The sequence below is a fragment of the Simochromis diagramma genome, unplaced genomic scaffold (assembly GCF_900408965.1).
Source record: "Simochromis diagramma unplaced genomic scaffold, fSimDia1.1 OVJJ01000150.1, whole genome shotgun sequence".
NCBI classification, from domain to species: Eukaryota; Metazoa; Chordata; class Actinopteri; order Cichliformes; family Cichlidae; genus Simochromis; species Simochromis diagramma.
In genome coordinates this window covers 2,317,319-2,334,185 of record NW_024387083.1, presented here as the reverse complement: position 1 = coordinate 2,334,185, position 16,867 = coordinate 2,317,319, and the positions used below count along the sequence as shown (strand labels likewise).

Below are 16,867 nucleotides of genomic sequence, written 5' to 3'. Positions count from 1 at the left end.
AAGGCAAAAAGGTCAATGTGGATGGGATGTAGTGGAGTGAGAAATGTGGACGGTCGTGGAAAACGGCCGTGCAACAGAGAGAGAAAAAGACAAAAATGAAGCTGATCAAAGGGTGGATTTACAGAGAATGAACACACATTTGTGTGCAAAATGTCAGACTAAATCTTTGCAGGATAAGTTTATTTATCCTAAGATTAACTGGCTTACAAGCTCCATTAGTCAAACTTCCAAGATGTCCTTAAAATGAACCAAACTAAAGTGTGCGTTTATACAGAGAATTCTTACTGTTATTCCAGATACAGCAGTGGTCTTTTGATAAATGCTGACAGCATTTATGTGCAACTAATGTATCAATAAAAAGGCATATGGATTATCACAATATGTGTTTTCCTTAAGTAAAACATGATCATTTTGATTACAAATAAGTGATTGACTTGCTGCAGTGATTTAGGTGCTTTTTGCATTGATATGATTGCAAGAATTATTCCTAAAATTGATTGTGGAAGCACAAGTTTCCCATTAAAAGCATATTTTCTTTAAATAATCAAATCGATGCATACAAATTCCAACACCTGTGATTAAAAATCACATAATAATTACCAAACATTTATGTCTTACTGTCTTCTTCCATCTCTCAAACCCCCTCTTATTAAAATATCCACGCAAGGCATAAAAGTTCAAAAGTCAGCTTGCGCAATTGTCCAAAAAAATTGTATATAAGTCCATGAAGAAAAGACCAGCAATTTTCTACTATTTTATGTTGTTTCAAGTCTTATTGAATGATTCTGTACTACTGTGAGGTGTCGTGTCCTCGATTTCTCAGTCAGATTAAACAAAGGGTGAGATGACCACAACGGTCAAGAGGGGATTTCAAAACTGGAGACCACTAACAAATACAGTGCTATGCAAAAGTCTAGAGTATTGAGTCACCCAACAAGCTTGAAAGTCAACTTTTGGTATGACCACCATTCTTCAACATAGCCTGAACTCTTTGAGGCAACTTTCTTGTCATTTCTTTAAGTAATCTTCAGAAATAATTCTCCAGGCTTCTTGAAGGACATTCAAAGCTCTTCTTTGGATGTTGGCTGCCTTTTTCTTATGTCCTCTGTCAAGATGATCCCACACTGCTTCAATTATGTTGAGTATCTACTGACTCATGGATTGGTTCTGGGGAGGCCAATCCATGACTGATAGTGTTCCATTGTGTGTTTTTCTATCCAGGTATGTTTCGGGGTTCATTGTCCAGCACAAAAATAATTCCATTGTCAATCAGACAATAAAGTATATTCCATAGTGGATTCAACCTAAAGTAGTTTTCTGTGTAATTTCATCAATTTTGATGACATCTCCAACACCACTGAGTGAAACGGAGCCCCAAACCATGACAGAGCCTCAACCGTTTTTTTAATGATGGCTGTAGTCACTCATGTTGTTCTTCGGTTGATCTGATATCCTCGTGTTGGTGTTGTTCCCAGATCATCATACTAAATGTTGTTCCAGGATCAACATTGCAAGTGACCAATCAGAATGTTGTGACGTCATACCTTTGCGACTTCGGGAAAAACCGGCGTAAAACAAAAAACTGTACTTAAGCTGCGTGAAACCCCCTCTGTCCGCCGATCAACGGACCCTGACCCTAACCCTAACCCTTTAATAAACAGTAAGCAGAATTGATATTGTCCTTGCAACATTGGAATTTCATAAATGCACGAATGGCTTGGCGCGCAAAGGAATAACGTCACAACAATGTGATTGGTCACTTGCAATGTTGAACCTGGAACAACATTTTCATGATGGTCTGGGAACAACACCAACACGAGGATATCAGATCATCCTTGTTCTTCACTCCTCATCTTCCCTGTTCACTGACAGTTTAAACATAAAATTTCAAATGCATCTCTCAGGTTTTATGTCAGGTTTTGCTGGTTTTTCCCTGTTTCTTAAGGACATGACTTCCAGACTGTTCATGTGCTATAGTCCTGCCTCTTCCCCCCCACTTGTGCAGGACACGCTGCACACCAACCTGAAATATGCCAATTTTTCAGCTAATAAGATAACCTTTATTAGTCCCACATGTGGGAAATTTAATAGCTCTTTGCTAAGTTGTCTGTTATGTGTAGCCGTAACACTGGTCCTTGAGTTCCTTGAGATGACCATTTATGCTTGAATGAGTCATAGGGTGGTGTTAAGTGACTCAACAAACAAACAAACAAACAAAAAACAAGTACAACAACATTCCTCTGAAATATAAAGAAATCAAGTGTGACTCAAAACTTTGCTTAGTAATAAAGATGAACCATGGCCATTGTTTGAAAAAATTACAGCGCATTTGGAAATTTGCTCATGCATAGCAACAGAAGCTAACAGTAAATTGGCAGTGCTTACCGGGTGGGAGGTTAGTGGGGGATAATTACATTGTCTCCATGTGGAGATGCAAAGATAGTTTGAAGAAATAATTGACCAGTTACTCAGTGCTCCCTGAAAGTGGCTGCGATATCACCCAACTACAGTATGCTTGAGAAAGAAGGCAAGTTTGCTCCCATGGAAAGATGAATGTGACGTGGACACACATGAATTTTAAAATCTTTACAGATTATAAAAGATCTTACCTAAATTACCCTAAATGTCCGCTCATATTGTTGGGTTATTTTAACAGGCAGATTAACAATTCCAAGAAATTGGACTAATAGGAACTGGTTTTCTAAAAGAAGCGGTTCTCAAATTCCATCCCTAATTATAGGCCTGTTGTGGACTGTATTAGATTTCATAAACTTATAGGTGTAACAAATTTTGACTTTTTTTATTACTGAAAAGATGGATCTCACCCATGCTCAGTGCTTTTGGAAATAATCTAAAGAAACTATAGAAAAAAAATAACCCCTTCTTTATTAGTTCTTCCCACCTTTAGTGTAAGTTATAAAAAGGTTCACCTTAATGTTACTGAGGCGGAAACCTGCCTTGTACCTCCTCTTATGTTTTGGTCTCCACACAGTGGACTGGGTCTTTGTGCTAAAACCTTCAAAAAGTGATTGATGATTTTAATTAAATGTTGGGAGCCACACTGGGAGCCGACTGAGTGCTAGACTGCCCTCTGTTGGGCTTGGAGGACTGGCACTGACCCAAATACACTGGATGCCTATTACCTTCAATGGCTCAGCCAGACAAGGTCTCATTTACATGGTCAGTACAAGTAATTAAGTCCACATTCTAAAGTGTAATTAGTTCCTGCAGTAGCAGTATTATGGTACGATGCTCTAATACTCTATATCTCTACTACATTCAGTAGAGATTCGTTCTACATTCAAATCAAAGAATATGCACAATAACTGAATATAATAAAAAAAAAATGGCAACGCACGTTTACACCAGACTGCCACTATCTCAGGGAGTTACTGCTGTGATTTGCTTTGGTGCTTGTTACACATACCAAGGCCTCTGTCAGCACAGGTTAGGGCAGACTAGCTGGTGTAAGTAATGTGCTCTGACCCAGTTCAACATCCCGAGTAATTTACCCTGAGTTAGGGCAGATTTAAAGGTCTCTGTGGATAATCCAACTCAAGAGAAATTAAATTATCCTCAAAATAATATGTCCTGCTGTGTGGGTATTAGTGAGTTACTTAGCACTAAATAACACGTACAATTTTCCGCTAAGTCCTATCCTGAGCCAGCCCTATTTCTTTATGAGACAGACTTTCTTGTCATTTTTAAGTGGTCTTTCTGAAAAATTTCAAAAATTTTATTTGGACATTGGCTGCTTTTCCCACTCATCTTCAGTCCAGTCCAGTTTCTTAAGCTGTCATTCAAGCATAAAAAAGCTCCTAACTCAGTGGATGAATCAGTGTTGTGTCTGCACAGAACAGACTTAGGCCCATTATTGCAAGCAGCAGTGGCGGTCCTAGTCTGTTTGGCACCCTGGGCGAACACTCCCTCCCTCTAATTTTGCACTCCAGTCGAACACCCATCCCCCAACCCGAGGATCACCACAACATAACCTAATAGACCTACACCTTAATTCACAGATTCACTTTGTCTAAGGTGTATTTCTGGGATTTTGCACAACCCAGGATTCAAATCATGAATACATAATGGGCTTGGATTTACAACATTATGAATGAAATGTGCTCTTTTTGGAAGCAGCCGAGCACCCTCCCCTTTCGACAGGTCGTGTGTGAAACTTTAAATCATCAAACTGTAAATTTTAAATTGTTATTGATCCGTTTACCCCTAGTCCTAAAGTGTATATTTATTTTCTTACTCTTCTTATATTTATTGTTTGTTTACTTGCACTGCTGTAACTGGAGCCTCGTCGTCTCGTCTCTCTATATACTGTACTGTATGTAGCGGAGATGACAATAAAGTTTATTTTGACTTCAGCACAGCAGCGAGCAGGCGCACCGAGGGCTCTCGCGCTCACTTTTCGCGCATAGAATTTCGAAAAAACATCAGTGCAAATTATAAGTCTGTATTATAATGTCTGGTGTTTTCGTGTTTGTTGGTTTGTTTTTATTTTGTTTTATTTTGCAAGTTGGTTATTAGATGCAGCTCCAGCCAGCCAGAGAATCCCCCGCCGCCCCGCCCTCTCCTCCCTGTGCCGCAAGCAGCAGGCGCACCTCGCAAACGGAGGGCGCCCTTACTCCCAGCAAATCGGCGATAGAAAACCGATCGGTTTCCCAGTATGCGCTGGCTGATGTCGGGGCAGCATGAGTAAGAGCATTTTTTTTTTTCCCGCCCCGGACAACCGCCTGTGTCGCCCGTATCAAAAACCGCTACTGACAAGCAGCCTGTCACAGAAACACATAATTTGTTCTGATTTCTTTAGTTGAATTTATAAAAATGCAAACAGTACCACAGTTTAAAATAAAGAAATAGTACTTTTGCACCAACAAGGTGATTCACAAAGAGTTACCATATTAGCTGAAAACAGCATGGAGTGCAGCATGTCCTTAAAATATTGAAAAAGTGAGGAAACTGTACAAATGGAAGACAAAAGAAGAACCCAACAAACATGCCCTATGCACACACAGCCCTACAATCCAATCCCCATTTCTGAATGAAATGAAACAGCATTTATAAAAAATAAATGCTGTTTCATCCAAATGTGAGAAAACAAACACTTTCATAAAAGAAGACGTACAAACTTGCACATTTTCTTCTCTCTTTTATTATATTCCTACCAAATAAATCAACTTTATCACTTAGTTGTGAATATAAATACTTTCTGAATCCATTAAATTACTTACGCGTATTGTTTTGTCTGCTGTGGTTGCTAACAGCTCACAATTAGAAAAAAAAAATCACTGTGTATTGTGGCTGCGAGACAAACTGTACACAGCGGTACCACATTATAACAGCCCACAGTCTTTCTTCTGGCAATGAACTGCTGCACAGAAAACCTCATCATCTGCGATTGTTTGGTGCTCCAGTTGTGGGGTATTCTTGTCTTTGCACTGAGTGCAGGCTGTGGTTTTTGTCTGTGCATGTAATCTGCTCAGGTTATTTGTGTGCTTTGTATTGTGGATGCTGGTTGGTTTCTGTATGTGCTGTTTATTTTCTTTCTTTCTTTCTTTCTTTCTTTCTTTCTTTCTCGTGGTGTGCTGGGGATTTAAGCTGTTCGGGTTTTTTTTTTCTGCACTCAGGGTCAGGTGTTACACATTTAAGGCTCACTGCCTCCTATCTCACTTGAGGCTCAACAGCTAACCTCACATGCACACACATGCACAAGCATTCATGCATGTGCAAACATACATGAATACAGTACAAAAATAATAGCACACACCCCCTCTTAAAAAATTACTCTCCGTCGTGCTCATGTGTCTTTTTCTCACCTATTACTTCAGGGTTTTTTTGTTTTGTTTTTTAAGAACAGCATCTGTTGCCTGCCATCACTGCTCTGTCTCAACTCCAACTTTTACCTCGCTTCGTTTTTATTGCTTTCTGTGTTGTTTGTCTCTCTTCCTCTGATGCTCTCTTTCTCTCTCTCTAATGACCTGTCTGCCTCTTCCTATCACATCTCTGTGTGGTCCGAGCTGATGCTTGCCTCAGTTTTTTTTGTACTCTTCACACACATACAAACACACACTTGCATCCGCTTGTCAAGGACAGAGGGCAGAGGGGGTTACCTCTATGCAGCTTACCAATCTGCACACTATCGACAGTGGTGCAACACACAAACATACACACACACGCGCACAACAGATGATTCATCATGAGAACTACCAAACACCAGAAGTAGGAGATTCTTATGCACTTTCACAGCATCTAAAGACAGAGCAAATCTAATACACAATCTCAACTTTGATAACTTCCATCTTTCTAACGCATCATTTTTCCCCACTCTGCTTTTTCAGAGCACGGGAGATGCAAACCCACTTGCATGATTATCTCTTGAATTTCTTAACTACCCACCCCCTTCCATATCTGCCAAGCTTTACTTCCATACTTAGAAATGAATAAATAATTTGAACTCTTACCGTGAGGGTAGGGATGGCTGTGACGAGCGAGTAGATGAGCACCGGAGGGATCTTGCTGGTATCATCCGGACCAGGGTAGGGCTTAGAGAAGGTCTTGTCGTAACAGAAGAAGCCCTGGGTGTGCACGGGGAAGGTGTCCGTGTACTCAAAGTAGTAAGCCAGCAGCACCGTCCCAGCCATGATCACCAGCTGGAAATAGAACATTATCCCTCCGTTAGGAAGCGAGAGGATGAGAGGTGAAGCAGATGAGGTAGAGGTGGAGGAGCCGGAGTGGGAGCGGGAGAGAAAGAGGGGAGAGACGAGTCCCTGTACCCCTCAGCAGCGGGGAGATGCATAGGAAATGCCGGATCCAGAGAGAGGCAGAGTGAGAGGTTCAGTGTTTGGAACCAGGAGACATGGCGAGAGAGAGAGAGAAAGATGAGAAGACAAGAAATAAAAGAGCGAAATCTGCAGGAGACTTCTCTCATCAAGAGATGGAAACAAAGATTCAAAGAAGGGGAAAAAAACAAAACAGGATAAAAGAGGATTCCCAATACCGCAAGCAGAAAAAAGACAAAGAATTGCATAGAGAGTGAGCAAGAGAAGGAGAGAGTGAGAGAGCAATGGAGAGAGAAAGAGTGATAGAGAGAGAGAGGGAGAGAGGAAGTGAAATGTGAGGGAGAGGAAGGGGGAGGCAGCCTTCATGCTGCTGGCACTCATGAAATCTACTACAGTTGAGCTGTGGGTGTATTTGTAGATGCTGCGTGCACATGTGTGTGTCAGTGTGGAATACGTGAGTGTGTGTGGCATGATCACGTGCACAGAGACTGAAGTTTCTGCAGACACAAGGCTCTAACCATCAGCTGCTATCCCCACTAAAAAGTTTAGTTGATATCATGCAGAATTTAATCAATTTCATTTCATTTTCTGATGTAACTTGATGGCTTTTTAAGTTTTCAAAAAAGGCTTTTTCCCTCTGCGTGTCCATTTTAGAATTCATTTGTGCACTGCTTTCTGCTTTGTTTTCTCTGATCACTTTGATTTCAAAGTGATCAGAGAATGCTTCCATGTGCCATTTCAAGCTGACACATGCAAGCAAGTGCGCCAACTTGAAATGAAATTCCAACCTAGTGAGCAGCGTCACGAACCCTGATTGGTACTCACAGCTTGTTTTTGCAGTTTTCAGAAGGAAACAAGGAGGAGGTTTCTCTAACACAAGTCCCAAATGAGAGTGCACTCCTCAGATCTGCAGATTCACAAATGCAGCAGATCAAAGGCAGCAAAACTGATCACGATTTGTAGTAATTAAAGCCTCACCAATTTACCAATATTGTGGACCAGTATTGTCGACTGATATTAGCTACTGGCCAATCCATCTGTATCAGCATTTATAACAGCTAATAACTGACAATGTACAAAATAAAGATCGTAGAAACACCCTTGACACGTGTTATGAATTTTGATGTTAGGTTATTTGTCCACCAGAGGGCAACCTGCATTTTCCTTGTTGGCATCATCAAAAACACAACAACAAGCTGGCTTAAATGTGAAGTCAATAAATAACTACACACAAGAAACGTACGTGATATTTATGATGAGTATTAAGAACACATTCGGGGGGGGGGGGGGGTCGTTTTGCGATTAAACTTGAAATAGTTTTTTGAGATTAAAGTTAAAATGTGGTGATTACAGCTGTCATTTTAAACTAAACCGCCACAACTCCTATAACCTCTACGAAATGTGTAGATCAGTTAGTGAAACAAACTGATCAGCTGTGTTATGGTGTCTTACATCCAACAGTGTAACCATCAATATCCTTGCATCATTTTGTACAAATCCGGCCAACTCTTCCAAGTTTTTCCTTCTGACCAGATGCAACTTTCGGCACCATTTTTCACTCTCCTTGTTTGTATAAGGATGGCTGTAGCTCAGGAGGTAGAGCAGGTCATGTGATGTGCACCAAGGTTGGTGGTTTGATCCCTGGCTCCTCCAGTCTGCATGCCAAATATCCTTGCGCAAAATACTAACCCAAGTTGCTCTCTGATGCATTCATCGCAGTGTGAATGTGTATGATTGGTAGATAGAAAGCATAGATCATTCCAATCCATGTGACTGGAGTAGAAAAATACTACATAAGAATCAGTCCATTTAGCAATCACCACACTGTGTTTATGTGCTTAAATAATTTCTTTATAACTAAAACCGATTCTAAAGTACAATAAACTAACTCATCTGTATAAAGCAGTTAGTCTTGAAACAACAACTCATAAGAATTTCAACTTTCTCAAAAGGGTTATTTCTTGTTTAATTAATCTTGAAAATTTTGAGTTTATTCTCAAAATGAGCAGTGAAATTTTTTATTAATTTTTTCCCCTAATACAAAATCTGTTAACGCTTAGCATGTCTGAAAAAAAAAACATTTCGACTGATATGTTAGAATACCAGAGTTTGAAATGATCAGATATTGATACTGTTCTTAAAAATCCTATATTGGTTGAGCTCTAGTAAAACTATTACAATGAAAGAGTGTAATGTTGTGTAATCACACAAAACACAAAATGAAGTTTTACATAAAAAAGGAGGTGAATCTGTGTCAGGCAAGTTATTGTTAATGTCTGGCTCTCTTCCACAGTGTCTTTGTCCTGTCTTCCTCCACTCACCCCGGTCGCGGCAGGTGGCTTCGCCCTCTCTTAGCCTGGTTCTGCCAAAGCTTTCTTCTTGTTAAAAGGGAGTTTTTCCTTCCTACTGTTGCCAAAGTGCTTGCTTATCAGGGGTTATCTGACTGTTGGAGTTTTCTCTGTTTGTTGTGTATTGCGGTAGGGTCTTTACCTTACAATGTAAAGTGCCTTGAGGCAACTGTTGCTATGATTTGGTGCTATAGAAATAAAACTGAATTGAAAATTATTTATTTCACCTTTGCTGAAGAAAATTCCTATTACCTGGAAAATTATCAACTGAGATCCTAACATGGATCACAGACAATGGGAAATGGTGGGAAAGCTTATTAACTCCACACTGAAAAAAGGGGATTGGCCAGCTCTTGGATTTACATAAGCATCCTGCGTGTATTTAACATAAGTGCCTCATGCTTTAAAGTTAAGTGTAACTACATAGTGTAGAAACTACATGATATGCAGAGAGGCTAGATTAAATTGTTCATATCATGTTCAAGTGAAGTAAGTCAATAATATAGCAATGTTAAATCCCACGACACTGCACGGGTTTCAGACTCGCGCTCTTTAGATCGTGGTTTCAGGAAGGCATCCATCTCAGTCAAGTCGAGCAGCCACCTCTACTTTTTTTAGTATACCAAAAAAAGTAAATTGGGTGGTTGTTACATTAAAAAAGTCTAACTTGTAATTTGAACACAATAATTTCATGTTTCTATGAATGTAATTAAATCATGAAGAATCTGTACGAAATTCAACAACTTAATTTGTTCTTGTTGAGACGACCTGATACAATCTAGTAAGAGTGGTTAGTTGCTGAACTCATGAAATTCACAAGATCGCACAAGATTTCAAACTGCAGGAAAATCACTGGAGTTATAAGAGGCAGACAACTACACACGCACCACGTGCATGCTATTGCTATTTATTGTGTATTATTACAAAAACAAAACAATTCTGCATCAAATACAGGAAATCATAGCTTTCCTACATTCCCTAGACTGTTGGCATGGTGGTTAGTGCTGTTGCTTCACAGTAAGAAGGTCCTGTGTTCAAATCCACATTCTGGCTAGTTTGCAGGTTTCTCTCTGGGTATTCTGGTTTCCTCCCGCAGTTAAAAGTCATGCAGTTATTAGAGTTAGGGTTAACTGGTGATTCTAAATTATCTGTGAATGTAAGTGTAAATGGTTGTTTGTTTCTATGTGATAGACTGGTCAGCTGTCCAGGGTGTACCATGCCTTGTAACCTATCACTTCAGGTTTATTTCCCAGCCCTCCTGCAACCAGGATAAAGATAGAAGGATGGTAGTTGTTGAAGACCCATTCAATTTTTATGGATCCAGGATCTAGACTTTGTTAAACATTATGTAATATGAAGACAGCATGTAGTATTTAAGTGACCAAGTAGTACTGGGGTAAAAGTTATTGAATAGTGTTGAAATAAAATGACAAAATTGTGAAGGATTAAAATATTCCAGGAGCTCAACTTACTTCATCTGAACATGTTTCAATCGCGTTTTATGAACACAAAATGCACAGGTTTACTGAATATGAAAAAGTTGTGTTGATTTAACTCAGTTGTTTAAGTTTCTGCGAAAGCAAAACATTTGTGTGCAACCAATGTCCATTATTGAATCAAGTAAATCCAACATGGCCTTTTTTTCAGTGCATTTGATGGCAGCTGGGACTGTATGTTTTTAACTTGGCTAAGACAGGAGGACCATGGGCTGTATTCACCCTTGTTGTGTTGGCTATTAAACCTTGATTATACTCTAATTTAGTCAGACGTGGACAGCTAGAAATACTGCAGCTGAGTAGGTGTTCCATCTATAGGCACATGTGTAGTTGGTGTATTTTTGTGTGGTCACAAATAATGATGGGATTTCCGGCTCTTTTTAGAGAACCGGCTCTTTCGGTTCGGCTCACTAAAAAGAGCTCTTTCGGCTCCGAACCGGCTCTTCAGGTTGTTTTGTTGCTTTAACTAATTTATTATTAACAATAATATAAAATTATGCACAAAAGGAATTACTAACGTAAAAAAAAAAAAAGTGGTTTTATTTAAATATGTTTACATATAAATATATGCGGTGGCCCCTAGAGACAAAACACATACAAACTCCAAAAAGCACGTACAAACTCCAAAACACATTTCTAGCATGAACTGAACTTCCAAAACAGAGCTACCTAGATCACTTAAATTACACAATTGAAAGCATGAAAGCATATGTGTATTGTTTGTGTATTTATACACAAGCATTCATATATAGTCGAATAAAAAATTTTTTTTCATTTACCTGTTATTACCACAAACCAAATCCGGTTGTTGATACTTGCTGGCTTGTGTAGCCACTAGGTAACAGAAGTTCAACACTGCCCCCAGCATCCTGGAGCACTTCTGTTGTCTTTTGTTCGTGTTTTGAGTTTTTACGTGTTTTGGAGTTTGTATGTGCTTTGTCTGTAGGGGCCACCGTAAATATACTTTTATTTATTCACTCCACATAAAATGTAATAAATAAATCATATAATACAAAAAATCAACTATTCACATTTAAACTTTTAACTATTTAAATTTTCAGCTTTTTCCTTTTACAAATTTAAAGTGAAACAACACAAAACACTGCAAACCACAACACAATTAAATATAAATTATAATATGAAAACAAAAAGAAGATGCATATTCTCTGTCATATGGACCTGCATGAATAAACTTTCTGAATCCTTTATCATCTGCAACTGAAAATAGTTGTGGATGATTACTATACCTTTCTAATGTGAGGTTGTTGTCCCTGGCTGTTTCTCTCTCTCTCCCTCCTGCTCTTTTCCTGTGCTACTGAGTTTAACTACCCCCCCCCCCCCCCCCCCCCTTCCCAGGGTAAAGCACAAGGCTCACATGCGGAGTGCAGCGGAAAAAAGTGCGAGAGAGGGTGAGAGAAAGAAAAAAAACAACTCACGGCTCGCGATAAGAAGCCGGCTTGCGTCGTTCACGTCAAAGACCCGACTCTAAGAGCCGTTTCGTTCGCGACCGACCCATCACTAGTCACAAGAAGCTTGGCAGGCACGTGGACATTAACAGTGTCCACGTGCTCAAGTCTGATGACAACATTTCATTCGAACCCACGATGATTGTCTGTCTGTACTGAGAGGTGTGTGCAGTCTGCTTTACTGAAACGAAAGCTATGCACACTTGATGTTTCGGTCTTCTGTCACATCATCAATAAGCACAGGTTACTCAGTGCCACTGGAAGTCATGCTTGCCCATACATCACAATGTTTCACACAGGTTTTACAGATGATGTTGTGAGCATTGAATCATGATCCATTCCAAACCTTCGCCATATATTTTTTCCCCTATAATTCTGTTGCATTCATAGTCATTGATCCAATGAATGCTGTTTCGGAACTTTTCTTGCTTTTTACACTTTCTTTCTTTCTTTCTTTCTTTCTTTCTTTCTTTCTTTCTTTCTGTGATGGACTTGTAATGATACATCTACCTCCTGAAAATGGTTCTTGTGAAGGGCTTTTTCTTTTCAGTCAAAAGCATCAGGCAGTGATCTACCACTGGTCTCTTCCACAGATATCCAGGCCTTTTTATGCCTGTAGAGCTGACCAGCTCACTATATTTTCAGAATGAACTAGAACCGAATGAACTCTCATGTTTCCACTTTCTCTGTGATGGATTTGTTTTATTTTTGAAGTATGGGCAGAATTGCCCATTTCACACACATTGAGAGTTCCACTGAAACTGTTTCCGAAATCCAAATGCTACACTTGGAAATCAACTGCAGACCTTTTTACCTCCAAGTACGGGAAACAGCTTTTGCTAGAATTGTCCGATTACATTTTAGCCTCTGAAAAAAGACCGTCCCTTAAAATGGATGTAATTCCTAGAAGAAAAGTCAACACTTAAGGCCTATATCTATCTTAGAACTGTAACTTGGGTAAGTATAAAAAGAAGTTGTATTAGTGCCTGAAAATATATGAATGTTATGGTAAGATGAAGCACAGATCCTTATTCACCATTCATCATTGGCAAATTTTACCTCACATACATGTACACATGTTTACACATGTCAATGTATATCAACATCTACACATATACATCTGGCATGCACTATACATATGTCCTGAATGTATATATAGAAGGGTGCATGTATTTATATCATGTGCAAATATACATAGGGGCACAAATATAAAGGCTTTTTTATTTGTATAAACACCCTTCATTTGTGCTTCCCTCGTTTTGTTTTTTGACTATCTGCAGTTGTCATGGTGAAGAAATAACTGAAGCACCAGATTTATAAAATAAAAAAAAGTGTTTGTACAGATTTGTGTTGAACTTACGCTTCACTTTGTGGTTTATAAATTATTGTAGTAGCGGTTTATGTTTGTATTTTATGTGTTTGTGTATCTTGCACACACGCTTGATGGGAGCTGTTTGTTGGGTTTGCTTTGGGTGAGAGGAGGTGTTCTAAATGTGTGACTCATAAAGCCTTCCCTTGTTTTCCTGTTTGATGGTGTAGCGCTCCTCCCCTGCATTTCCCCAACGTATTGTGACTGACTGTGACTCACACTTCTAGGAAGAAACAGTTTTAAGTCAAAACGCCATGTTAAAATCATGATCATACTTATGCATAGTTGAGCACAGAGCACAGCATACCATGTCTCCTTTATTTCCACTTCTATGCGCTGGAAAAATATTAGAGAATGTGCGTCTGCTGAAGATTTTGCCTCAAGCTCCCATATGTCGGAGTTCATAGTTGTTGACCAGCAAATCTGCATCTCCAGCCAATAGATGAAGAGCTTATTTTTAGTCATCTTTAGATATGAGCTCTTTCTAAATCAAACCAGGAACCAAAAAAACACTACAAATGAGTATTACAGCCACATGATTCGAGAACAGAGAATATTCTATTTACTTTACAGAATAAATAGAACATTGGGCATTGGGCTCACAGTTAATAACACCTAACAGATTATTGTTCGTAAAATGATCAATATAACCTTGACCATGACTTTCAGCTTTATTGTCCATAAACCTTATATACTTTATTCTTAGCATTCCAACCTCAACATTTTAACTCAGGGTTCTCAAGTTTTCAAACTTCTTTGGTGAGAAGGGGATCCCTTCTCATATGTATGATCACAAGTATGAGCAATCTTGAGTCTGAAGGTGCAGATATGAATAAAAATTTGTTTCCACAGCACACGTACGCTGCTGCATTCTCTTATGTATGTGGCCGGTCTATAGCCATAAATGTAAAATGTGATTAGATGGAATGGTGCTTTCCATCTTGGCCACTGTATTCAAGATGGTGGGGCCACATGGCAGCTTAAAAAAAAACAGTGTCCGCCCCTAAGTATTTTTATGCAAGATGCAATTGCACACTAATCATGTATTTTTATGTGTTCAATATTCTTTTTTAAAGTTAAAAAAACAAAAATAAAAAAAACCCACTGACTGTTCCTTTAATTTAACTTGTGTTTTTTTTATTCTCAGAATGCAAAATAACTAATAAGTGAATAGATGTGTGGCGATACCACTCCTTCAGAAAAGACAGCATGGAATCAAGTATACCATAAAACTTATTTTTTGCAGCTATTAAAGGGGGGGAAATAGTCTTGAGTCACTTTCATTGTACCTAACATAAGAACGTTTTTTATATTTGCCAGTGCAGATTAAGCCGCTACTCTCATGATGGTTTGCTGTTACCTGCAATGTGACTTGTGGCAGTTTATTCGCACCCTGGCAACTCTCTGTCCTACCCTCCTCTTGGCATTCCTTCACATTCTTCTCTCCACTCTGCTGTGTACCTGTCTTTCCTTTTTTCTTTATTGACTTCGTCTGAAAGAGAGCAGCTATTAACAGAAAAAAAGGGACAGGCAGAGTTAGAAACCTGCCCTGCTCTGACCTATTTTTGTCTGGAGATGGAAGGGCAGATCAGCAGCACAAAAGATCCGTGGCTTGTCAAGATGAAAGGTCACATTAAGACAGTTCAAGTCTGGAGCTGTCAAAAAGCAATGTGTGGCTGCCTGTTACAGTCGCAAAAAGAGGGTGAAGACTGACGAATGTCTTCTTCTATTCCCAAGCTTCTAAAGATGTCATCATCTCCCTCTGAGCCTCAGCATTTTCGAAATACGCTTTTTGGCTGTCATATTATGAAGGCGTTAGGAGACTACATCTCATTAAGACATAAAACTCACTTCATTATTTTAGGTATCAGGATATTTTGAACAAGCTTCATTTCCTGATTTAAAAAAAACATGCAGGAAATAAGTTTTGAATCATTGATTTCTGTGAGTATGAAAAGTGCTTGTCAGTGATAAGAAGAGGGCTTATCTGCCCTGCATGTCTGATCTGTTAAGAATAAAAAGGCAATGAACAATAATTTAATTCATATATCTAAAACCTCGGGTACCCTTACTTTTGTATCATCACATTAAAACAAGAATAATTCCACATTTACTCCGCTACAATTGCAGCAACATACACTTTAAATACAGTTGTGTGTGTTAAATTTACATAAAAATATTTCTGAAGCAAGTTTACATAATGTATGTCTTTATTCACTGCTCCATTTTTCATCTTTAAGTACGGAAATAACTCAAGCTCAACAGAGTTCTTTGTCATCAGGTAGATGTCTTTTTCAGATGATATCTTCCAGTAAAAACTGAGTTTCTGATGTTCAGCTGGCTTCTGGTATAAAGGAGAATATCACTGATGTCAGGTTGCAAAGCTGAAAGTTCACAATTTTAGCAACAGAAAATGTTCTTCTTAAGGTTGAAAGAATGTCACCAAATATAACAGGAGCTGATGAAGGAGTCGCTGTCTAAACCAAAACCAAATGCAAAATGCCTGCAAAACCAAAAGTGTCAGTGTAATGGTGCCACTGGTGGAAAAGTTTTGGGAAGAACAAAGTCACTATTTTGGGAAAGACTAATATCAAATGCAAAATTTAATGCAAATCTAAATTGTAGATACTGAGATACTTTAGTGGCATAAAAAGTCAAAACTTCACAACTGTCAGATTAATTCAATGACCAACATGAATGTCTTAATTCACATCAGTCACTAGTGGTCCAAAGTTTGCTTTAAAAGCATCCATCAATCCTTCCATCCATTCATTTTTTTTCCATTCAGGGGTGGGTCACAGGGGTTTAACCTAAACTGGGACACCCAGACCTCCCTCTCCCCAGCCACCCTCACCAGCTTAACCAGAGGAACACCAGCACATCCTGTGTCTACCCTAGGGCCTCCTCCTGGTAGGACATGCCTGGAACACCTCACCCTTGAGACAAGCATCAACTGACTCCTTTGCAAAGGCAGTTTGCTTAAAAACATCTGGAATGGTTTTCCCAAAGACCCAACCTCAAGGCTTGTGGACTATACTTAACAGCTGGTTCCGTGCTTTTAAGGTGAACTCTAACAGTTCTGCCAAATATATATATATTTATATTTGATGGTTATGTGTAAAATTCAATAAAGAAGGACTGTGTTCACTCATCTCCCTTTTTTCCCAGGTTTTTGGCTGCTAGTCTATCCTTTATCCTTCCCTGTAAAACAGAATTGCTTTAGTCCAATCATCTTTCTGTCCACTTTGTCCAAGCCAATCAACCTGCTGCATATTGCGTACTTTAAATTGCACTGATCCTCTTTCATCCAGCATGCAAACCACCTCCTCATCTCTGCATCACCCAAGTACTCAGCCTGTATCCTATCTTCACCACCACTGCCATCTAGACTGCAGGGGGT

At 39.2% G+C, this 16,867-nt stretch overlaps 1 protein-coding gene across 8 annotated transcripts in view; it reads right to left on the bottom strand.

Annotated features, from left to right (window-relative positions):
- The window catches only part of plppr2a (phospholipid phosphatase related 2a), a 78,401-nt gene that overhangs the window by 34,857 nt on the left and 26,677 nt on the right, over positions 1-16,867 (bottom strand). For 6 of the 8 annotated variants that reach the window (XM_040045897.1, XM_040045891.1, XM_040045889.1 and 3 more), the window contains one exon: positions 6,471-6,659. In XM_040045897.1, coding sequence (XP_039901831.1) covers positions 6,471-6,659 — 189 coding nt within the window. Of the gene's footprint in view, positions 1-6,470; positions 8,635-16,867 lie in introns of those variants that run through there. The other 2 variants (XM_040045896.1, XM_040045895.1) reach the window with 2 other exon arrangements.